The sequence below is a fragment of the Panulirus ornatus genome, chromosome 33 (genome assembly GCF_036320965.1).
Source record: "Panulirus ornatus isolate Po-2019 chromosome 33, ASM3632096v1, whole genome shotgun sequence".
NCBI classification, from domain to species: domain Eukaryota; kingdom Metazoa; phylum Arthropoda; class Malacostraca; order Decapoda; family Palinuridae; genus Panulirus; species Panulirus ornatus.
The window spans coordinates 7,997,813-8,023,085 of record NC_092256.1 but is presented as its reverse complement, the minus strand read 5'-3'; the positions used below and the strand labels follow the sequence as shown (position 1 = coordinate 8,023,085).

Here is a 25,273-nt window from a genome sequence, read left to right as displayed (position 1 = left end):
ATGGAGGGAACGAGGAAAAGTGGGAGACCAAACTGGAGGTGGAAAGATGGAGTGAAAAAGATTTTGAGCGATCGGGGCCTGAACATGCAGGAGGGTGAAAGGCGTGCAAGGAATAGAGTGAATTAGAACGATGTGGTATACTGGGATCGACGTGCTGTCAATGGATTGAACCAGGGCATGTGAAGCGTCTGGGGTAAACCATGGAAAGTTCTGTGGGGCCTGGATGTGGAAAGGGAGCTGTGGTTTCGGTGCAATATTACATGACAGCTAGAGACTGAGTGTGAACGAATGTGGCCTTTGTTGTCTTTTCCTAGCGCTACCTCGCGCACATGAGGGGGGAGGGGGGTTGTTATTTTCATGTGTGGCGGGGATGATATATATGTATATATATATATATATTTTTTTTTTTTTTATACCCCGTCGCTGTCTCCCGCGTTTGCGAGGTAGCGCAAGGAAACAGACGAAAGAAATGGCCCAACCCTCCCCATACACATGTACATACACACGTCCACACACGCAAATATACATACCTACACAGCTTTCCATGGTTTACCCCGGACGCTTCACATGCCTTGGTTCAATCCACTGACAGCACGTCAACCCCTGTATACCACATCGCTCCAATTCACTCTATTCCTTGCCCTCCTTTCACCCTCCTGCATGTTCAGGCCCCGATCACACAAAATCCTCTTCACTCCATCTTTCCACCTCCAATTTGGTCTCCCTCTTCTCCTCGTTCCCTCCACCTCCGACACATATATCCTCTTGGTCAATCTTTCCTCACTCATTCTCTCCATGTGACCAAACCATTTCAAAACACCCTCTTCTGCTCTCTCAACCACGCTCTTTTTATTTCCACACATATATATATATATATATATATATATATATATATATATATATATATATATATATATATATATATATATATATATATAGCATTAATGAGTTGGCCTTGATTAGGGCATTCAGTTGTCCGTGCCATCCCAGCTAACACTGAAAAACAAGATGCGTGACGTAGGCTTATATACATTCAACCACAAAGATTCTGATTAACAAAAAATGATATGAAACGTACCCGACAGTGTCTGGTACCTGCCGTCGCCCCGTATACTAAGCAAGGATTGCACGGGGTCACTTTGTAGTGAAGCCACATGATGTATTTAAGCTGAGCAAGTCCACGGCAGGTTGATGAGATGCTGTGTGCTCTCAGGTAAGGCATTATGGGCCGCGCATCATATGGTCGTGGTGGGCAGGACGTGGCCCACGTCCCGCTCGGTGTACATCTATGCATAAGTATTGATTGATCAGATCCCGAGAGACGAGGAAAAGCTGAGTTAGAGAAATTGTTGGACATGTTTGCGGTTAAGGAATTGAATGATTTATGTGCATAAGTCAATTCAGCAATTTTTCTTTCTAAAAACGTATGATTGACTGTATGAATAACACCTGTATAATAATTCTGATCAGAGCAAAACTAAAGAGAAGGGGAGGGTTTCATAGTCCAAAACACTCTGTCTCTGACACGACAGGTATCAGAGCAAGAGCGATCAAACTCTATCTTGGAGATATCGTAGGGAATCAAGATTTAACACAAGGGATGTAGGACTCTACTCCAGACGAGATAACCTCCGCTATACGGTCAGCACAGCTGGAGGCACTTAATCAGATTTATCCATTCGTATTGACATAGTTTTGTATCACTGGTGGTGTTTGTATTTTCGCGCATCTCTGTACCTTCAGGAGTGTTCGCATATTAGCTTGGTCGTCCATCGTCTTGGGACACAGGTACCCTCGAGTGGCGATGATATCGGTATTAACTCGGGTGGAGGCTGGGCTGCCAAGCCACCCAGATCCCCCAAGGGCGGCATCACAGCGACCTCACTGGTCTTTGATCGTCAGTAGTGTGCCAGCAACTGGAAATGAACCTACCGGTGATATACGAATTATAGACAGACGTTTCATACAGAAGGTAATTATTGTGACCAAGATGCGAGAGCTGCTTGCGTGCCTCCACCTTCGGCAAGGTTCCACAACACCTGACATCATACTACGTTGTGTTGGTAAGTGTGTGAACGTTGGCAGTACGAGGGTTGGCTATTTCATTGTCTGTCTCTTTCCTTCCACAGCCAGATTGTGGAACTGTTCTCATTCTTGTGTCTCTCTTCATCCGTACGATCCTTCTTTATCAAGCAAATGTCTTTTTTCCCTCAGTAGGCCCAGCCCTTACCGTGGGCATCTGTGCCTATGATCAATATCTTTTTGTATCAGCGAGACGAATATGTCAGATGGGGCTATGTGACGGTAAGGGGATTTTCTCTCCTGATTAAGTCTGGTTTGTGAGAAACATCCCCACGTATACTTCCCTCCCTCACACACCCGTCCTTCTAGAGCGTGAGACACAGGACCGCGAACGATCCCCGCCAGGGATCGCGGTGGATCTTCAGGTGTGAATATGTGGGTGACGGAGAGAGGAGACCATGTCTAGGGCACTGTGCCGTCTGCACTGTTGCTGTGGGGGAGGTAACATGCATGCATGGAGGGAGGGAAGGATCCTGTTGTGTGATGTTAACTAAGATTATCTACGTCTTTGGCAGGAGGAGCCGTCGTCAGTATCCGGACGGAGGTGACACGACAGCGCCTGGGGGCCTCTCCACTCCTGACGACGCGGTGGATCACGTGTCTGGTGCTGACGGCGTGGCTGACGGCGAGGTGCTGGTCGCTAATACTGCAGGAGGTGGTGAAGTTGAAGATGACACCTCTGCCACGATCGCCCCAGCTGGTGTAGGTGACACTGTTGACACGGACCACACAGCTGGTGTAGGTGACACTGTTGACACGGACCACACAGCTGGTGTAGGTGACACTGTTGACACGGACCACACAGCTGGTGAAGGTGACACTGTTGACACGGACCACACAGCTGGTGAAGGTGACACCTCTGCCACGATCGCCACAGCTGGTGTAGGTGACACTGTTGACACGGACCACACAGCTGGTGAAGGTGACACCTCTGCCACGATCGCCACAGCTGGTGAAGGTGACACTGTTGACACGGACCACACAGCTGGTGAAGGTGACACTGTTGACACGGACCACACAGCTGGTGAAGATGACACCTCTGCCACGATCGCCACAGCTGGTGAAGGTGACACTGTTGACACGGACCACACAGCTGGTGAAGGTGACACCTCTGCCACGATCGCCACAGCTGGTGAAGGTGACACCTCTGCCACGATCGCCACAGCTGGTGAAGGTGACACCGTTGACACGGACCACACAGCTGGTGAAGGTGACACCTCTGCCACGATCGCCACAGCTGGTGACGAGGACGACAATACCACTGGAGACATGGAGGTACTTGGCCTCCCGCTGGTGACCAAGAAAGACGACCTACCTGGTCCAGGTGAAGTTCGTGGCACAGATGGCAGCAGTGGCAACCCTGGCGAGGATGGCAGCAGTGGCAACCCTGGCGAGGATGGCAGCAGTGGCAACCCTGGCGAGGATGGCAACAGTGGCAACCCTGGCGAGGATGGCAACAGTGGCAACCCTGGCGAGTATGGCAACAGTGGCAACCCTGGCGAGGATGGCAACAGTGGCAACCCTGGCGAGGATGGCAACAGTGGCAACCCTGGCGAGGATGGCAACAGTGGCAACCCTGGCGAGGATGGCAACAGTGGCAACCCTGGCGAGGATGGCAACAGTGGCAACCCTGGCGAGGATGGCAGCAGTGGCAACCCTGGCGAGGATGGCAACAGTGGCAACCCTGGCGAGGATGGCAACAGTGGCAACCCTGGCGAGGATGGCAACAGTGGCAACCCAGAGAACGATGATGATGGAGCATCGAAGCAGAGTGTGGGCGGCGGGCGGCACGACGAGGGCGGCCAAGGCCTCATCCTGCCACCCCACGATGATGACCACGCCTCCCAGGTACTGACACACACACACACACACACACACACACACACACACACACACACACACACACACACATACATATGCACACACACACACACTCACACACACACACACACATACATATGCGCTCCTCTCTCTCTCTCTCTCTCTCTCTCTCTCTCTCTCTCTCTCTCTCTCTCTCTCTCTCTCTCTCTCTCTCTCTCTTGCACACAAACGCACACACGAGCCTTATTAACGCCGTGGTTACCGTTGCCTTCCATCCATTTCATGGTGACACGGGTTCGAATCGTGGACAGTGCAGCCGCCTCACAGTCAGCCCAGCAGTTCATCCTCATCTTTAGGGTTGGTCGATGAATGGCTACCAGGCGTGGGCTGGCGTGAATGGCTACCAGGCGTGGGCTGGCGTGTGTAGGCTACCAGGCGTGGGCTGGCGTGTGTAGGCTACCAGGCGTGGGCTGGCGTGAATGGCTACCAGGCGTGGGCTGGCGTGTGTAGGCTACCAGGCGTGGGCTGGCGTGTGTAGGCTACCAGGCGTGGGCTGGCGTGTGTAGGCTACCAGGCGTGGTCTGGCGTGTGTAGGCTACCAGGCGTGGGCTGGCGTGAATGGCTACCAGGCGTGGGCTGGCGTGTGTAGGCTACCAGGCGTGGGCTGGCGTGTGTAGGCTACCAGGCGTGGGCTGGCGTGTGTAGGCTTATATGTACAAAATACAAGAGAGATGGGACAACCCTGGCGTGGGCTGTCTCCCTGGAACAGACAGATTATAATCCCACACAAGACAGAAGCCCCGGGAGGCGAGGCTGTACACCACCGGACACGCTCTCCATGTGATCGAACGACAGACTTAACCAGAAGCCAACGCTTATCATGATAAGAGTACTGGAGGACGGCTCCTACACTCATGGTGCCTGGGAACCGTGAGCTGAGTGGCTGGGCCGCAGGAGAGGCTGAGGGCTGAGTGGCTGGGCCGCAGGAGAGGCTGAGGGCTGAGTGGCTGGTCCATAGGGGAGGTTGAGGGCTGAGTGGCTGGTCCATAGGGGAGGTTGAGGGCTGGGTGGTTGGGCCGCAGGAGAGGCTGAGGGCTGAGTGGCTGGGCCGCAGGAGAGGCTGAGGGCTGAGTGGCTAGGCCGCAGGAGAGGCTGAGGGCTGGGTGGCTGGGCCGCAGGAGAGGCTGAGGGCTGAGTGGCTAGGCCGTAGGAGAGGGTGAGGGGCTAAGTAACTGAGTGGCTGGGCCGTAGGAGAGGCAGAGAAAATAGGAAAGTAGAAGAAGTGTTTTCCTGTTTGTGTCTCGTGTTACACCAGTGAGTCGCCCTATGATGTGCAGCAGCAGCAGCAGCAGCGGCGACGGCTCAATAAGCAAGTACGTTGGAGCGTCTTTGACGTCTTACAACCATCACTCCTGACGTGGTTATTGTAAGAGGAGCCTCTATGGACCAGATGTGTCGAGCGAGTATGTGAAAAGGAAGACGAGGGTCGGTATTGTCCCTGGGGGAGGAGTGAGTGGCAGCTGAGACACTCGGCCACCACGCATCACGAGTCTTTAACGTGTGACACCCGGGAATCTATGTGAAGATAACACTATCTATGTACACCTATGTAAGCAGACACACATCTGTATGTGAAAGAGATATATGTGGGGACAAGTTAAATGAAAGAAACTGTGGTGCATTCCAGTGTTGATGAACAGTCAGATAAGAAAATACAACTGAAATAGAAATAATTGCTATGGGAGTAAAGTTGACGGAGGAGGACAAAGAATCCCTGGCAACCACAGAACACATCGAATAATGGACAGACACCAGGGAGATGACTTCGAGGGTCTAGGAGTAGTGGCCCAGATGACACAGTGAGCAGGACTACCAGACTGTTTAACGATAAAAGGCTACACTAGAGAAACAAGATCATTAAATCCCCCTTCTGGGAAAGACTGGGTTGTTAAGCTACACTCAGTGGGAGAGCTGGCTTATATGAGCCAAAGGATAATGATACAGGCTTATTGCCCAGCTCACAGTGGATGGAGCCAAATTCTTAGGAAGGTGAGAGCAACAATGAGATCACAGAGGCAAAGATGCCCACAGAATTACCAGAGGGAGTAAGATAATAACAGACAGGTGAAGAACGTAATTGAGAATATTGAAGACTGCAAGGCATAGTAAAGAATTAAAGGAGACACAGAGGATCAGGGATGAGTGTTTCAGGGCGAATGAGGACCCTCCGTGGTGTCGTGGTTACCGTTGCTGACGTGACGCATTCACGGGCTGCTCGGGGTCGAGCAGTAGTAGGTTCGATTCCTAGTCGCGGCACCGGGTCCACAGTCAACCCAGATACTCATCCTCTCATATGGGGCTGATCGATAAATTGAGTGTCTGGCTTTATAAGATGATGATGAGATGAAGAGAGATTAAGTGCCTTAAAGGAAGGAAAGGGAGCTATGGATAGTGAGGCACTGTGCACGAAGGCGACAACCGGAGGGGATAGATAGATCACGAAGCATTGCACGATGCTTCAGGAAGACGAAGGGACGACCATTAAAGGTTGCAACAAAATGAAGAGGGGAAAAAACCAGCCCGGGTCTGCAAGGGCGGTCACACAGATGGTAAACCTCGTCTGGATGTTTACGAAAACATTTTAAGAGAAGAAAAAAATAATTGCCAGAAATCCATATTTTTGTCATATGAGACAGATCAAATGAAAAGAGGCTCAGATATGATATTCTTAGAGTCTTATGATTAATTAATTGTGTAGAGACACAGTCATCCACACACACACACACACACACACACACACACACACACACACACACACACACACACACACACACACACACACAGTTTACACAACCATCCTCCCTCCGTTCTCTCCTCACTGTGGCCACAACTATAATGTTCATCATCTTCCTATATCAAGACCATATCACTATTAGGTTTCCATGCAGGTCGTAGATTCTGGCTAACTTATATTTGTACCACAAACTCTCCTTCAAAGATAGTCTTGCGATGTATCTATTTGCATAATAATGCTTTCTAATAAGATTACCTTGAAATTGTTGAAGAAGATAGATCGTTTTCGTAAGTGTTGTGGGATATTCTTCCTCCCGCAACCATGGAATGTAGTTACACAGATACAATCGCAGTAACCATGGAATGTAGTTACACAGATACAAGCGCAGTAACCATGGAATGTAGTTACACAGATACAAGCGCAGTAACCATGGAATGTAGTTACACAGATACAAGCGCAGTAACCATGGAATGTAGTTACACAGATACAAGTTCAGTAAGGTGGGTCAGAGGTTCTCAACACATCTAGTGTCCAGACGTCAGCATTATTTTGTCGTACAGCCCGAAGCAGTATTACTATGTTATCACTGACGCCTCTTCTTCCATCTAGGTTGCTAATTGCAGCTTTCGGTACTTTACCCTGTCTTACCTCTCCTTCCATCTAGCTTTGTAACTGTAACTTGGTGTACTTTACCCTGTCTTACCTCTTCCATCTAGCACTGTAACTGTAACTTGATGTACTTTACCCTGTCTTACCATCACTTTATTCCCTCTTCTTATTTTCATACATCTTATTTTCTTTTGGTTCCATGCCACCTCCCTTCCCGCCGCTGGCAAACATACTTCTTAGTTTCTCGTCCTTCGTCTCCCGTTTTCTGTTGTCCTCCTGTACCTGCCTTCACCAGTTCATTTGGGATAGTCTACCCCTCGGCCGCTTCTCCTTGTGGTTTACCCTTGTATCTGATCCACGTATCTGTTTCTCATTCGTTCAGACGTCTCTCTTAATTACTTAATTACTTAATTACTCTGTTGGCCTCTCTTGTCTCCTCTCTCTTTGTTTTCATTGACGTATTCTCGTATATCGGACATTTTATTTCACTTATTCCCGATGCGTCCATCTGGCCCCCCCCCCCCCTCTCTCTCTCTCTCTCTCTCTCTCTCTCTCTCTCTCTCTCTCTCTCTCTCTCTCTCTCTCTCTCTCTCTCTCTCTCTCTCTCTCTCTCTCTCTCTCTCTCATATTATGTCTCTCTAACTCCCCTGTCTCTGGCTCAGACTCATCCTCTAATCTCCTTGTCTCTTTACTTTCTATTCTTTTTATTTATCATTTTTGTCCTTAACCCGTCGTCTGTCTGTCAGTTTTGTTCACTAACTCTTGTTACTCTGTCTTTTCAGTGCATCTGTCTGTATCTATCACTTCAATCTTTTTTTTCTCTTATTGTTTTGTATAGGTTTTTTTAAGTTTAATTGTCAGCAGTATGAATAGAAGAGAAGCTGTGTGGAAACTGAAGCCCTGAATGGAAAAGTTAAAAGGTTGGAATATATCAATAGAAGGAAATCAAATGTGGATTTCAGGAGAAGACCACTCCAGAATTCAAGGGAAAATAACAGACCTGACTGGAAGGAGGTGAGTGAGAGTAAGGGAGAGGGGTTTACGCAAGGAGGGAGAGTATATTAGAACAAGCCTGGGATAAATGCTTTTAAGAAAGGATGTAGTCTGTAAGAAATGGAGATGATACTGCAGATGAGAGGTGGTGGTGAGAGAGAGATGTGTTTGGTACACTAGGCATAGGGGCAAGGAGAGAGAGAGAGAGAGAGAGAGAGAGAGAGAGAGAGAGAGAGAGAGAGAGAGAGAGAGAGAGAGATGGTATGTGAGAGTGTAAGACACGGATGAAGAAATTAGTGAGCTGGGCAACATGGCTCACATTGAAAATCCTAAGGGTAGAGATGTTGCACCGTGGGAGGTGGTGAAGGGTGGAGTTGTGGCACCTGTCTGTAAAACACGTATGGAATTACAGTCAGGCTCCTCATGACTGGACGAAGGCGGTATATGTTCCACTGTATGAAATGGAAGGAAGTAATGGTGACTATAAGTCTCCAGCGAATGGCTGGCGAGGTAGATGGTACGTTAGTGACTGGTCGACTTAACCTCCTGATGGCGATGGTGAAGAACGCCGTGTGCTCAGGAGGGGAAGAAGGTACGTCGATCAGACTCTTGCTCTCAGACGACCAGGAGAGAAAGTCTTAGAAAGGAAGAGGAGGAAGAAGCTCCATACATCATAGATGGATTTAGAAGTGATTAGGGAAGACGGAATGGAAGTTTTGACGATAAAGTCTGTATTCTAGACTTGAGAACGCTGTAATGAGCTCTAAGAGTGGAAGGAGAGCCTGTGTGAGGGTAATGTGAGAGAGCGATGTGTGCAGGAGATGTGGGAATACGTCAAGGATATGCGATGCACCGTGGCTGTTTATAGGTCTTCATGGGATGGGAGTATGTGTGGGGTGAGAGGGAGGTGGGGTGTGTGATACTTAACCATGGTGGAACAGAACGGACGTTGCTGCAGTTCTTGTATGCAGATGACGCTGTGTTGTTAGGTGAATCAAGTGGGTGTTGGATAGAATGATGGCGGAGGAAGATATTCTACGGGAATTCAGATGAAATTAAGACGATTGCGATGTGAAAGTGAAAACGAATACATCAGACGGTACAGTATGATCGGTTGGTAGGGCGAAGCAGTAAAGGTCATAGATGGAGTTAGATATATGGGCCGTAAAGTCTGACCTGGGTACAGTTGAATACGAATCTATTCAAACAGCAACAAACCACTGGGGTCCTAACGAAGCTGTTTGTGATGGTGGAAGAGAACAGAGAAACTTCGTGGATTAATGTGGATGGTAGTGGGAAACCTGAAGCTAAACAGGAGTCATGCAAGGGAAGAAACAAAAAGCTTCAGTGAAGAGAAAGAAAGATAAGAGCGACAGAGATGGATAATGTGTACAGTTGGTATTAGAGGGATAGATATTAAGATTCTCTCTCTCTCTCTCTCTCTCTCTCTCTCTCTCTCTCTCTCTCTCTCTCTCTCTCTCTCTCTCTCTCTCTCTCTCTCTCTCTCTCTCTCTCTCGCCCTCCCAGGCGTCATGCCCTAACAACAGACCTACCCCTCCTGCCGCAGAACGCGTGGGATGAAGACGTGGAGGAGGAGGAGGAGGAGGAAGAGGGCGCGGGCCTGCGGCGCGCCTCCCGCGACCTGGGCCTCAACCACTACACACGCCCAGGTAAACCGCGCTAAAACCAGGCAGGTAAACCACACATTGGCCAAGCAGGTGAATCGCCTGTAAGTCAAGCAGGTAAACCATGTAGACTTGGTAAGTAAACCAAACATAACACAGGTAAGTAAACGAAACATAAGTCAGATAGGTAAACCACACGTAAATTAGTTTGGTAAACCACACCTAAGCTAGAAAGAGGGCAAGGCAGGTAAACCACACTTAGACCAGGTATGTATACCACACAGATAAGGTATTTAGATTGAAATATATCGAGCAAGAAAAGTACACATAGACGAGACAAGTAAACCACTCACAGAATACGTAGGTAAACCATGGTCATTAATGTAAGTACATGCAAACTAACCAGGTAAACCTCTTACGGGTAACGACGTAAACTACCCACAGGCCACTTGAATAGATTATATATAGGCCATGTAAGTAAACCATAGGTCAAACAAGTAAAACATCGATAGGTTTATTGATATACCACAAGTGGTATGTGATATACTGGAGAATATACTTTGATAAACTGTGGAAACTGTACATAGTTAACACAAACATACCCATAATTGTAAACCTCATAATTGTAAAGCTCACATAAGGTAAACCAGATAATTAGCATGTAAACCACTAACAAGTAAGTAAACCAGACAAATAATGTGCTGGTAAACCAGTCGAAGGCATTCATGTAACCGTACACACGGACATTCTATGATGGTAAACCATTCACATGTAAACCATCAGCATAAAATGGAAGTACCAGGTAGTGCTACACCAAGTAAACCAGTCTACTCTTCCCTTAAAGTAACTTCACAGTCGCTCGTTTGGTTTACATAGCTGCAAATCATAAATTATATAAGTTTTCCCTCAGAAGAAATAAGATTAATATCTGTAATGGTAGAAGTGACGTATTACCTTGAGAAATGGCCTTGTTAGTTGTGCACAAACAGGCTGTTGGAGGTCTGGACGATCTCAGGGGTATTAGCCATGCTGGCGAGGTTGGTCGCGGGACGCACGACGACGCCCCTCCCTCACACGCCTCATCACACACGCCCTCTGACGCCCACAGACTCGGCGCCACAGTTGCAGTACACGCCCATAGAGCAGACGGTATCTCCAGGCTCTCCTGTATCACTCAAGTGTTCCGCTGTGGGCTCGCCGTACCCCGTCATCACCTGGACCCGGGATCATCGACCCCTTCTCCCCTCCCACAGGTAGGTCACCAGGTCGTCACAAGGGCTCCTGACCCTTCCCTCCTCCCACAGGTAAGTCACCAGGTCATCACAAGGGCTCCTGACCCTTCTCTCCTCCCACAGGTAGGTCACCAGGTCGTCACAAGGGCTCCTGACCCTTCCCTCCTCCCACAGGTAGGTCACCAGGTCATCACAAGGGCTCCTGACCCTTCCCTCCTCCCACAGGTAGGTCACCAGGTCATCACAAGGGCTCCTGACCCTTCCTTCCTCCCACAGGTAAGTCACCAGGTCATCACAAGAGCTCCTGACCCTTCCCTCCTCCCACAGGTAGGTCACCAGGTCATCACAAGGGCTCCTGACCCTTCCCTCCTCCCATAGGTAAGTCACCAGGTCATCACAAGGGCTCCTGACCCTTCCCTCCTCCCACAGGTAAGTCACCAGGTCGTCACAAGGGCTCCTGACCCTTCCCTCCTCCCACAGGTAGGTCACCAGGTCATCACAAGGGCTCCTGACCCTTCCCTCCTCCCATAGGTAAGTCACCAGGTCATCACAAGGGCTCCTGACCCTTCCCTCCTCCCATAGGTAAGTCACCAGGTCATCACAAGGGCTCCTGACCCTTCCCTCCTCCCACAGGTAGGTCACCAGGTCGTCACAAGGGCTCCTGACCCTTCCCTCCTCCCACAGGTAGGTCACCAGGTCGTCACAAGGGCTCCTGACCCTTCTCTCCTCCCACAGGTAAGTCACCAGGTCGTCACAAGGGCTCCTGACCCATCCCTCCTCCCACAGGTAGGTCACCAGGTCATCACAAGGGCTCCTGACCCTTCCCTCCTCCCACAGGTAGGTCACCAGGTCGTCACAAGGGCTCCTGACCCTTCCCTCCTCCCACAGGTAGGTCACCAGGTCGTCACAAGGGCTCCTGACCCTTCCCTCCTCCCATAGGTAGGTCACCAGGTCATCACAAGGGCTCCTGACCCTTCTCTCCTCCCACAGGTAGATCACCAGGTCATCACAATGGGCTCCTGACCTTTCCCTCCTCCCACAGGTAGGTCACCAGGTCGTCCCAAGGGCTCCTGACCCTCCCCCCTCCCACAGGTAGGACACCAGGTCGTCACAAGGGCTCCTGACCCTTCCCTCCTCCCACAGGTAGGTCACCAGGTTGTCACAAGGGCTCCTGACCCTTCCCTTCTCCCACAGGTAGGTCACCAGGTCATCACAAGGGCTCCTGACCCTTCCCTCCTCCCACAGGTAAGTCACCAGGTCATCACAAGGGCTCCTGACGCTTCCCTCATCCTCCAGGTAAGTCACCAGGTCATCACAAGGGCTCCTGACCCTTTTCTCCTCCCACAGGTAGGTCACCAGGTCATCACAAGGGCTCCTGACCCTTCCCTCCTCCCACAGGTAGGTCACCAGGTCGTCCCAAGGGCTCCTGACCCTTCCCTCCTCCCACAGGTAGGTCACCAGGTCATCACAAGGGCTCCTGACCCTTCCCTCCTCCCACAGGTAAGTCACCAGGTCATCACAAGGGCTCCTGACCCTTCTCTCCTCCCACAGGTAAGTCACCAGGTCATCACAAGGGCTCCTGACCCTTCCCTCCTCCCACAGGTAAGTCACCAGGTCATCACAAGGGCTCCTGACCCTTCCCTCCTCCCACAGGTAAGTCACCAGGTCATCACAAGGGCTCCTGACCCTTCTCTCCTCCCACAGGTAAGTCACCAGGTCATCACAAGGGCTCCTGACCCATCCCTCCTCCCCCAGGTAAGTCACCAGGTCATCACAAGGGCTCCTGACCCATCCCTCCTCCCACAGGTAAGTCACCAGGTCATCACAAGGGCTCCTGACCCATCCCTCCTCCCACAGGTAGGTCACCAGGTCATCACAAGGGCTCCTGACCCTTCCCTCCTCCCCCAGGTAAGTCACCAGGTCATCACAAGGGCTCCTGACCCATCCCTCCTCCCACAGGTAGGTCACCAGGTCATCACAAGGGCTCCTGACCCTTCCCTCCTCCCACAGGTAAGTCACCAGGTCATCATAAGACCTCTGACCCTCCTTCATTATAGCTGGGTCACCATGTCATCACCAAGACCATAACTGGGGCCCCTCCTCCTACAGAGATGATAAAGTCCTTTCCTGGTCCACCATGTCCTCTTCTCCTTCTACAGGAGAGCCAAGTCCTCACTAGGACCACCATCCCGTCTTCCCCTTTTACAGGAGAGCCAAGCCATCACCAGGAGCACAAACCTCTTCCTCACCCCCTGTAAGTTGGCCACAAGGTTCCCCATAGGGACCTCATTAAACCCACTCTTCCTCCTCTCACACCAGCAGGTCACCAGGTGTTACCAACATCACCATCTCCTCTTCCTTGCCCCTTCAGGTACGTCGCTCGCATCATCACCAAACACCACATTTGACTTAAATTGGAAGATAGATAACCAACGCCTATGTCAGTGACTTCCATTTTCAGGAGAGAGAGAGAGAGAGAGAGAGAGAGAGAGAGAGAGAGAGAGAGAGAGAGAGAGAGAGAGAGAGAGAGAGAGAGAGAGAGAGAGAGAGAGAGAGAGAGAGACAGACAGACAGACAGACAGAGAGAGACAGACAGACAGAGACAGAGATATGTAGGGTAAATGGGAGGAGAGAGTTGACACTGACATCAGTGAGTGAGTGAGTGAGTGAGGTGATGGCAAACAGCGATATAAGGTTGGGTAATTGTCCAAAATGAAGAAGAAAGACGAGTGATCCTATTGTAGGAGGGAGGGGTTGAGGAGGAACATCATCACGTGTATAGTAGTGGAGGTGTGTGTGTGTGTGTGCTCAGAGGGTGGAAGGCACGAGCAGGAGGGAGAGGGAACACAACACAGTGAAGACGATACTAGAGACCTGAGGCGTAGCATCCACTGATGTAAACAGATCTTCTCAGGAAGATTATGAAAAAAAGACTTTAGATTAACTCATGGTCGTCATAGAAGGCAAGAAAAAGCGGTTTTAGAAAAACCTGTGATACAGAAGGATGAAACACGATGTGACGCCTGGAACGAGTCTCTTGAATTGAAATGAAACACCGAGTAGCGTTATGAAAGGAAGTCGAGGTACTTCATTGATGGAGTGGAGTGTAAGGGATCAAGTATGTAACAGGTTGAGTGAATATGTATATGCCAGACGCCTCTCCTTCAGGAGCCTTCTCCTCCCACAGGACGAGCGTGGGGAGCTTCAGGACGGCGCTGGGGGAGGTGGTGAGCCACGTCAACCTGAGCCAGGTGACGGTGCGGGAGGGCGGCACCTACACCTGCACCGCCCACAACGCCCACGGTGCTCAGGCCCACTCCGCCCGCCTCAACGTCTACGGTGAGACATCTGTGATGGTCCCGCTCTGGCCTGGGACAATGTCTGAGTCTTATATTCCTCTGTTGCTACACCCACCAACCACGCTGCAGTGTTAACCTCATATTAACTGTTATGTTGTTACTCCCAGGTCTGCGTAGGATGTATGTTAGTATGACTGTCCATCCTCCCATCTATATGTGGACGGTGTATGTGATCCAGTCATTCCCCTCCTCCTGTATGTGGACGGTGTATGTGATACACTCACTCCCCTCCTCCTGTATGTGGACGGTGTATGTGATACAATCACTCCCCTCCTCCTGTATGTGGACGGTGTATGTGATACGCTCACTCCCCTCCTCCTGTATGTGGACGGTGTATGTGATACACTCACTCCCCTCCTCCTGTATGTGGACGGTGTATGTGATACACTCACTCCCCTCCTCCTGTATGTGGACGGTGTATGTGATACGCTCACTCCCCTCCTCCTGTATGTGGACGGTGTATGTGGTACATTCGCTCCCCTCCTCCTGTATGTGGACGGTGTATGTGATACACTCACTCCTCTCCTCCTGTATGTGGACGGTGTATGTGATACACTCACTCCCCTCCTCCTGTATGTGGACGGTGTATGTGGTACACTCACTCCCCTCCTCCTGTATGAGGACGGTGTATGTGATACACTCACTCCCCTCCTCCTGTATGTGGACGGTGTATGTGATCTACTCACTCCCCTCCTCCTGTATGTGGACGGTGTATGTGATACACTCACTCCCCTCCTCCTGTATGTGGACGGTGTATGTGATACGCTCACTCCCCTCCTCCTGTATGTGGACGGTGTATGTGATACGCTCACTCCCCTCCTCCTGTATGTGGACGGTGTATGTGATACACTCACTCCCCTCCTCCTGTATGAGGACGGTGTATGTGATACACTCACTCCCTTCCTCCTGTATGAGGACGGTGTATGTGATACACTCACTCCCCTCCTCCTGTATGTGGACGGTGATGTGATACACTCACTCCCCTCCTCCTGTATGTGGACGTTGTATGTGGTACACTCACTGTACAAGCAAGACTACACCACGTAACTCCCGCTGCTACAGGTCCTCCCTTCGTACGTGCTATGGACAACGTGACGACGGTGGCAGGAGACGACGTGTGGCTCTGGTGTCCCGCAGGGGGTTACCCGACTCCCTCCGTCACTTGGCGTAGAGATGGCCACACCCTCCCCACCTCCCTCAGGTGAGTTGGTCCCTCTCCCATGTTGCTCCTCTGATGGGGTGGGTCGTCTCCATCCCACTCCCTCGTCTTCCATCCTACTAGCTGAGTTCCATCTATTCTGTGATTGAAGCTGATGGAAATTATATAATCCGTCTCAGTAGAAATAATTTCCCTTTTTTTTTCCTCCACCCTATTGTTATTACTGATGTATAATTTGTTAGAAAGAATGATGATCAGCATTGTGTGGCAACTGACGTGTGAAGCTCAACTCGGCCCCGTGATGTGTCTACGTGAACAGGAATTGTCATCTGCTGAAGAACTTTACGAGAGCTCTCGTGTGTGGAGGTGAGGTTGCTGGCTGTCGTACGTGTGTGTGTGCGTGTGTGTGTGTGTGTGTGTGTAATTACCTACATATACGGTACTTGCAAGTTCATGCCCTCCTTATCTCTCTTTACTTCCCTCATGACCTTGGCCTCAACCGGAAATGTATCCATGTATGAGTCCACTTCCTCTGGTGTATATGGAAAAGAGCAGCAGGTTCCAGGACTCCTAAGCCTTTTCAAGAAGGCTCACGTAAAATGCGTCCTTCGCTCCGTTCCTCAAGAGTAATTCCATCGAAGAAGTCTTCCACTTTATACTTGCCTGAAGATCCACCGTCTTCATCAACTTTCTTGGTTCTGGTGCTACCCATTTATCAACTAAGATCCAGCAGTGTTGATTCATCAACCCTCTTATCCTCTCCACTTCCTTTGTTTTTATGAAAATCTCCATTTTCTGGATACCCTACACCTTAACCTTCCATCGAATAAACCATATACTTACCCTCTCTGTTGCTTCACTTATTAATTTTATCTGTAACTCTTTTTTTTTTTTTCAAATTTCCTGTATCTCTGTTCCTCAGCATCAGCCAGTACCTTCTCTTCCTGCGGTCCAGCCACAGAATTTTTGCTCCAGTTCCTTGTTCCTTGTTCTCAGCTATTTCTGGTTTCTGTGTTATGAACTTTTTTTTTGCCTATTTCAGGGACGTCCTCAGAAACCCTTCCCGACCCCTCTCTCAAGAGCTTCCCACTAGACCCACCTTCTTCCATTAATTTTATAAATTTCTTCCGTTTCTCATAGATTATTACAATAACCATTTATCATTTGCCTTCGAATTCAGTTTCCTTTACCCATTTCATATGACTCCAGGAGCTTTGATTTGTTTCCTCCATTCCTCAGTTTCTTCGTCCATTTGTTGTATCTTGTGTTCCTGTTCCTGTGCTTTGGATAACAGTGTCCTGACCTGTATCGTCTCAGTTGAATCTACATTCGATTCTCTGACTTGCTTCTCTTGATGAAAAGCCATCCCATTCCTCTTCATTCATCCTCCTTCGAACTAATCTCTGTGGTCTGGATTAATTACGTTGCCTGATTCTATTTTTGCTGTCTATTTCTAGCCTAGCTTGGCTGTGTCTGGATTAATATTTGATATACTCTTAATCTTTAGGGTCTCCATAGAATTCATTTTCATCATCTCACAATACTCCAGCTCAATCCTGCCTTCCCTAAGCTTCCAAAATTTTACAGCCAACCTCAAGTACCAAGAATATATAAAAATCAAATAGAAAAAACTGAAGGAATCGATTGTACAGTTTGACATTTCGCACGGTTGTCCGCCATTAAAAATAATATCATATTTTCGTTCACATACACTAACTTTTAAGCTTTTTTCTATGAAATTCCTAATTTTCCAAATCTGAAGAAAATTACTTTTCCTCAATTTTTTTTTTTTTTATAAGAATCACCAGGAAGACGATTAGCGGATCATGCTTGGCATCTGTCTTCAGCTGGGCGGTTTGAGTCCGTGTCCAAGCCCAGAAAACTCTCATGAGAGCCCAGTCTGCCACAGTGAGACGACAGTCTTAAGAAACACTGCGTCCAGGGTTCACTATGGTATCACCACGCTTCGTCACATCATACTATAGGACCAGTGAGGTTGTAGACCGGCTGAATCTCCTCTACTCGCTGTTTGTCTCCTCCAACCGACACCAAACCGCCGGAGTGTTTGATCATAAAATCGAACTACGGCGGAGGAGGGCGTCTGAATCACCCAGGGGCTGCTGCTGACGATGGAGACTCCCCTTGGGCCTCCATGTAGGAAGGCTGAGCATCGAGTTAATACGACGGACGTCACTAGATGCGGGTGCGCCTCGTCAGCCAAGAGCTTAATGTGTTGACTTACCCGATAGCCGTGGCTGTTGCAGGGGGGTACTCCAGCCAGAGTGTGAGTGCGCGTGGCCACATAGTCCATTACGGGTGTTCCCTGGAGAATTATGGACCTCCCGTACCACAGGTCAAAAACTGTCTACCTGCTCTGGGTCGCTGAGTGGTAACGCGAGGTCACGTAAGAGCAACGCGAGGCTCGCGTCAGTTGCCTCATGAAATAATTGCAGCGGACGAGGCTATGGTTCCAGCACGCGAGGCTGCGGGTTTCATAATCCAACACTCGCTGGTGTAGCGTCAGTGAGAGGCAACAGCGAGCAACGCTATAAAGTATCGTAGGTCCTCCTGTCTGTCTGTTACTGTGTGTGTGTGTGTGTGTGTGTGTCTGTAATCTTCCTCTGTCTTATAACATTTTGAACTTCTGAATGTTCTCTGCGTCCACAGCTTCGTCACTCAGCCTATTCCATTCGTCCACTCCTCCTCTGCATATACAGAGTTTTGTTTGATTCTGTCGTGATGTCTGGTTGTTCTATGTATCTTTTTTTTACATCAACTAAACTTAAAAACTTAATGGTTGTGCTCAAGTCACCGTTTACTCTTCTCTCTTCCAGGGTGGACATATTTTTTTGGCCTCTAACCTCTCACTGTAAATCACCTCTATTGATTCAGGTACCGTCCTTGTTGCCCTCCTCTGGACCTTCTCTTTCAGTTCTTAATGCTTATCAAACTGAGGTAAGAAAACTTAAGAAGCATATTCTACTTATAGTTTTGGCGTAATATATATTGTGAATAACTTTGTGTGTGTGTGTGTGTGTGTGTGTGTGTGTGTGATTACTATTTGTATGTTCCAGGCTGGGGTGGTGAGGACGTCTGTGTTCCAGGCTGGGGTGGTGAGGACGTCTGTGTTCCAGGCTGGGGTGGTGAGGACGTCTGTGTTCCAGGCTGGGGTGGTGAGGACGTCTGTGTTCCAGGCTGGGGTGGTGAGGACGTCTGTGTTCCAGGCTGGGGTGGTGAGGACGTCTCTGTTCCAGGCTGGGGTGGTGAGGATGTCTGTGTTCCAGGCTGGGGTGGTGAGGACGTCTGTGTTCCAGGCTGGGGTGGTGAGGACGTCTGTGTTCCAGGCTGGGGTGGTGAGGATGCCTGTGTTCCAGGCTGGGGTGGTGAGGACGTCTGTGTTCCAGGCTGGGGTGGTGAGGACGTCTGTGTTCCAGGCTGGGGTGGTGAGGACGTCTGTGTTCCAGGCTGGGGTGGTGAGGACGTCTATGTTCCAGGTTGGGGTGGTGAGGATGTCTGTGTTCCAGGCTGGGGTGGTGAGGATGCCTGTGTTCCAGGCTGGGGTGATGAGGATGTCTGTGTTCCAGGCTGGGGTGGTGAGGATGCCTGTGTTCCAGGCTGGGGTGGTGAGGACGTCTATGTTCCAGGCTGGGGTGGTGAGGATGCCTGTGTTCCAGGCTGGGGTGGTGAGGATGTCTGTGTTCCAGGCTGGGGTGGTGAGGATGCCTGTGTTCCAGGCTGGGGTGGTGAGGATGTCTGTGTTCCAGGCTGGGGTGGTGAGGATGCCTATGTTCCAGGCTGGGGTGGTGAGGATGCCTGTGTTCCAGGCTGGGGGTGGTGAGACGATGCCTGTGTTTCCAGGCTGGGGTGGTGAGGATGCCTGTGTTCCAGGCTGGGGTGGTGAGGATGCCTGTGTTCCAGGCTGGGGTGGTGAGGATGCCTGTGTTCCAGGCTGGGGTGGTGAGGATGCCTGTGTTCCAGGCTGGGGTGGTGAGGATGCCTGTGTTCCAGGCTGGGGTGGTGAGGATGCCTGTGTTCCAGGCTGGGGTGGTGAGGACGTCTGTGTTCCAGGCTGGGGTGGTGAGGATGCCTGTGTTCCAGGCTGGGGTGGTGAGGATGTCTGTGTTCCAGGCTGGGGTGGTGAGGATGCCTGTGTTCCAGGCTGGGGTGGTGAGGATGCCTGTGTTCCAGGCTGGGGTGGTGAGGACGTCTGTGTTCCAGGCTGGGGTGGTGAGGATGCCTGTGTTCCAGGCTGGGTGGTGAGGATGCTGTGGTTCCAGGCTGGGGTGGGTGAGGATGCCTGTGTTCCAGGCTGGGGTGGTGAGGATGCCTGTGTTCCAGGCTGGGGTGGTGAGGATGCCTGTGTTCCAGGCTGGGGTGGTGAGGATGTCTGTGTTCCAGGCTGGGGTGGTGAGGATGCCTGTGTTCCAGGCTGGGGTGGTGAGGATGCCTGTGTTCCAGGCTGGGGTGGTGAGGATGTCTGTGTTCCAGGCTGGGGTGGTGAGGAAGCCTGTGTTCCAGGCTGGGATGGTGAGGATGTCTGTGTTCCAGGCTGGGGTGGTGAGGATGCCTGTGTTCCAGGCTGGGGTGGTGAGGATGCCTGTGTTCCAGGCTGGGGTGGTGAGGACGTCTGTGTTCCAGGCTGGGGTGGTGAGGATGTCTGTGTTCCAGGCTGGGGTCGTGTGGACGTCTGTGTTCCAGGCTGGGGTGGTGAGGACGTCTGTGTTCCAGGCTGGGATGGTGAGGATGCCTGTGTTCCAGGCTGGGGTGGTGAGGATGTCTGTGTTCCAGGCTGGGGTGGTGAGGATGTCTGTGTTCCAGGCTGGGGTGGTGAGGACGTCTGTGTTCCAGGCTGGGGTGGTGAGGATGCCTGTGTTCCAGGCAGCAGTAATGAAAAGGTAATGTTCATCTTGCAGACAGGAGTGGTCATAAGGTAATGTTTGTGTTACAGGCAAGAAGTGTTGGCCAACGGGACGCTGGTGGTGAGGAACGCTGGACATGAGGACGCCGGCCGCTACTCCTGCATGGTCTCCGGCAGGCAGGGCCAGAGCGCTGCTTCACACACCTTCCTCCATGTCCTAAGTACGTCACTTGATGTTTTCCATCGCTTCTGTGTCTTGGTCGTGACGTTTTCTGTGACCTAGACTTACCACGTCACAACCGAACACATTAAGGGAAGATGGGTTGAGGAGACAGCTGCCTCCTGTAGAGGGTAACTTTATCTGTAAGAATTCCGAATGATGACACAAATGATTCTCTCTCTCTCTCTCTCTCTCTCTCTCTCTCTCTCTCTCTCTCTCTCTCTCTCTCTCTCTCTCTCTCTCTCTCTCTCTCTCTCTCTCATTTCTTTCCCTAAACTCCCAAGAACCGCAACTTTCCATATCATTTGTGTTGACAAAATTTCGGATACAGAAGTTTTGATCATTTGGAACCAACATTGAGAATTAAAGTTGCGACAGAAGTTGTTGTCCAGCATGTTGGTACATTTCAAGCTGCCAGGTTGTGGTAAGTAGAGGACATAATCTCTCTAACATTCACACCACAATATCGGATGTACAGGCAGACAAAAAAAAAAAAAAGAGCATCGTTACCCTTGCGTTCTGTGGAATCCGAAATGAGCGATGTTGCTTCACATGTTTCAGTATTGTGTGTAGTGATCCTATGTTGTATTTCTTATATTTCATGAAATCCCTCCCTTATACTTTCTTGTTTGGCTAGACGAACAAGTATGATTGACTGCCATGGTATTACAAGAAGTGTTTGCACTACAACTGTAGTAAGAACAGAAATTTGGAAAGCTAAAGGGTTGATCGCCGTTTACCAAGTTTGATGTGGTTACGAATGAAAACCATAAGAAAGCGAAAGGGCGATTATCATCATTCGAAAATCTAATCATTTTCTTATGGAAATGTTTGAAAAGGTAAACAAAAATATCCCAGTCATAAGGATATCTTGTTATCTGTAGGAAATTATCAAACCAATACATGCAGATTATTTTCTGATTAAAGGACTTTAAGAGTATCAAAAGATACGAATCTGAATTTGGAACATATATGAGTGAACCAGACTTGAGCTTGTATGTGGCTTTTGCGATAATTCTATTCATCAGCGAGGATATGTAAAGCATGGAACGTTACAGTCTCACCCAAAAATGTATCAGGGTGGCAGCGAAGGCAAGTATTATCCTCGACTGGCCAGTTGTAGCATATTAGAAACTGGAGGCCTGGAGAGCGAGATGCTCTCTTGGGAGAGTGTACCTTCGTTAACAAGACTTCACATGAAACGTGAGGTGTGACGGGAATATAGAGACATCTGGTAATTCCACTAACAAAAGGTCCCATCAGCCTCCAGTTGTACATGAAATCTCTCATATCTTGTCACTACTAAATAAGAGCAGGTATATGATACCCAGGAGATAATTAATAAAAACTTTTCGTTCTGTTTTTCAAAACGTACAACATGGAGCGTAATGATAGTTTTTGCGTGCATGTATGTGCTAAAGGTTTTATAAATATAAGAAATTGATTATAATTATCTTACCAGTGTTCACACGTTTATTATAATACATCAATCCATTCAAAAGTCAGATCAATATAAAGACGTCACAGCTTCGCTTGGTGTGTCAGTATCTGTCGTCTGCTACAGTGATGTATGTGTGGCAGCCCTGATGGATAAGGTTACTGCCACTGCACTGGACAGAGAAACACACTCAACACCTTCTGGAAAAGAGGGTAAACCTTTCTTTCCTGATACGCAGAAAGATGACACTCAACCGTTGGCTAGAAATGCAGTGTTCTCCACCAGCGCTGTAAATGGTAAACAAGTACAAAGAGGGAGAGCAAAGTTGTTTTAGAAGTGGTAGAGGATGTGTGGATCACGTGTTTGCTTTGAGGAATATGATTGAGAAATACTTAGGGGAACAGAGGGATATATATGTGGCATATATGGATCTGGAGAAAATATATACGGTTGATAGAGATGCCCTTTGGAAGGTCTTAAGAATATGTGGTGTGGAAGGAAAGCTATTAGCTGTGAGATTCATTTTTATTGAGAGAGTAAGGCAAGTGTGGGAGTAGGTAGAGAGAAGGGTGAGTGGTTTAAGGTGAAGGATGGCCTGTGGCAGGGATGTGTGATGTCACCATAGCAGTTCAATTCTTTATGGACGGGAAGGTGAGGGAGGTAAATGCAAGAGTCTTGGAGAAAAGGGCAGGTATGCAGACTGTGGATACTGATGAGGCCTGAGAAGTGAGTCACTTGGCGTTTGCTGATAACTCAGCACTGGTGGCAGATTCAAGTGAGAAACTGTAAAAGTTGATGAGTGAATTTGGAAGACTGTGTATAAAGAGAAAGTTGAAAGTGAATGTGAATAAAAGTAAGGTTGTTAGTTTATATAGTGCAGAGACAGGTTAGTTGGGGAGTGAGTCTGAGTAGAGAACAATTGAAAGTGGAGTGCTTTAAATACCTGGGAGAGGACTTAGCAGCGAATGGAACTTTGAAAGTGGAGGTGAGCCATAGGGTGGGTGAAGGGGCGAAGGTTCTGGGAGCATTAAGGAATGTACAGAAAGAGAAGTGACTATCTGGGAGGGCGAGAATGAATGTGTTTGAAGATATAGTAGTCTCAACGACGTCGTATGGAAATAAGGCATGGGCTATGGATAAGTATGCACGGAAGAGGGTAGATACGTCGCATATGAAATGTTTGAGGAAAATGTGTAGGGTAGGGAGGGTTGATCGAATAAGCAATAAAAAGGTAAGAGAGATGTGTGGTAATAAGAAAGGTGTGGTTGAGAGAGAGCTAAAGAGGTTCTCGTGATTTAGTTTAGGTATATAGAGAGAATGAGCGAGGAGGGGTTGACAGAGAAGATATAAGTGTCAGAGTTCAGGGAACATAGAGAACGGGGAGACCAGCTTGGATGGACGGATTAGTAATGTTACACCTTCCTTAGCTCTCTTGTCGTCTCACAAACCCTTGACTTTACTCCTAAAACATTTCCAAACCATTTTCCACCTTTACCCTTCAGCTTTTTTAGTCACTCAGAGCCAGAACATCCTCTCCTCTCATCTTGGTTACAGCCACACACATTTAGACACCCCAGCCTGAGCCTTCGTGGAAGATGAGCACCTCCTGACTGGCTCCTTCTTCTGTGAATTGAAATACAAAAAGGGAAGGAGGGGTATTCCAGCCTTCTGCTGCCACCTCCTTTAGGGGAATACGGAGGTAGAATCCTTTCTCCTCTACCCCAGAGATAAAACGGTACCCACTGGCGGACGTACGAACCACTGGAAGGGTCGGAGTTCGTAGCTCTGAGAATCCACCAGCCTCTTGTTTTCCTCGTCACAATCTTACCTCGAGTTCTATTGTGATCCCACTCTCATCCCTGATACTACCTGCTTTGAAAAGGCTCATTGTTTACCATCCACTTCCCATGTATCATGCAGACCTCCCATACGCCACCTTACCTTGTAAACAATCCACACACGGTATACTGAAGCATTATACCTATAATTAGTGTTAAGTAAATATGTCGAAAAGAAACGATCGTATGAAATGTCATTATAAAGCAGAGCTGATGATTTTCAAATTCAAAGTTCATTAGTTGAGAGAGCGCTTCATATTGCCTCGGTACACAACACCACTTATCTTTTGAGACTTCATTTCAGCGGTAGACATGGTTCAGGATCTTCTAGCAATGTGAAGCAAACATGTCATTTATAGCGGATGAAATACAGACATCTGCATCAAATCTTTCACAAGTAAAACCCCCTTTTAAGTTTTCTCTGTTCATCTTTCATTTTCATTTGACGTTTGAAGCCAAATGTCTGTCGGTCTTGACTTGTTCCTTGAGCTTGCTCTGGTAATTACTCTGGCGTCGGCCCAACAACAGAGCGTTCTGAGATTCTCATCAACGGTGCAACAACTCCTCCAGAAGCAGCAGCTGTGGACTCCTGGCGATGAAGCCCAACGAATCTTGATCAAGTTCTGAGTGTGTGATGTGAACTTTGTATATCCTAACTGGAAGGTTATTCTGGAATATGGAATTCTGCGTTAAACTTCCAGATTATCGCCTTTTCATTTCCGTTTCATATACAATGAGGAACTGAAGCACCTTTTAAACACTGCTGTTCGAAACTGTGCCGAACCCAAATGAGATACTGCAGTGCCATCTGTATCGGAGATTCCTAACTACTCGGCCAGGTTAGAATTTGTGGTTGCTGCTCCAGAAGAATTCCCTTGTTTGGGTATATGACGCGTGTATTATTCCGTTCTAAGTATTATTATTATTATTATTATTATTATTATCATTATCATTATTATTATTATTATTAGTAGTAGTAGTAGTAGTAGTAGTAGTAGTAGAAGTAGAAGTATTATTATTATTATTATTATTATTGTTATTATTATTATTATTATTATTATCATTAGCATTATTATTATTATTATTATTATTATTATTATTATCATTATCATTATTATTATTATTATTATTATTATTAGTAGTAGTAGTCGTAGTAGTAGTAGAAGTAGAAGTATTATTATTATTATTATTATTATTGTTATTATTATTATTATTATTATTATCATTAGCATTATTATTATTATT

General features: G+C 48.6%; 1 protein-coding gene across 1 annotated transcript in view; it reads left to right on the top strand.

Annotated features, from left to right (window-relative positions):
• LOC139759405 (uncharacterized) overlaps positions 1 to 20,815 on the top strand; it is a gene marked incomplete at its 5' end in the record, with an annotated part of 233,319 nt that extends 212,504 nt beyond the window's left edge. Inside the window, 6 exons of the mRNA XM_071681488.1 lie at positions 2,598 to 3,930; positions 9,867 to 9,969; positions 11,033 to 11,177; positions 14,344 to 14,495; positions 15,578 to 15,716; positions 20,623 to 20,815. Coding sequence (XP_071537589.1) covers positions 2,598 to 3,930; positions 9,867 to 9,969; positions 11,033 to 11,177; positions 14,344 to 14,495; positions 15,578 to 15,716; positions 20,623 to 20,815 — 2,065 coding nt within the window. The remainder of the gene's footprint in view (positions 1 to 2,597; positions 3,931 to 9,866; positions 9,970 to 11,032; positions 11,178 to 14,343; positions 14,496 to 15,577; positions 15,717 to 20,622) is intronic.
• Between the last annotated feature and the right edge of the window lie 4,458 nt (positions 20,816 to 25,273).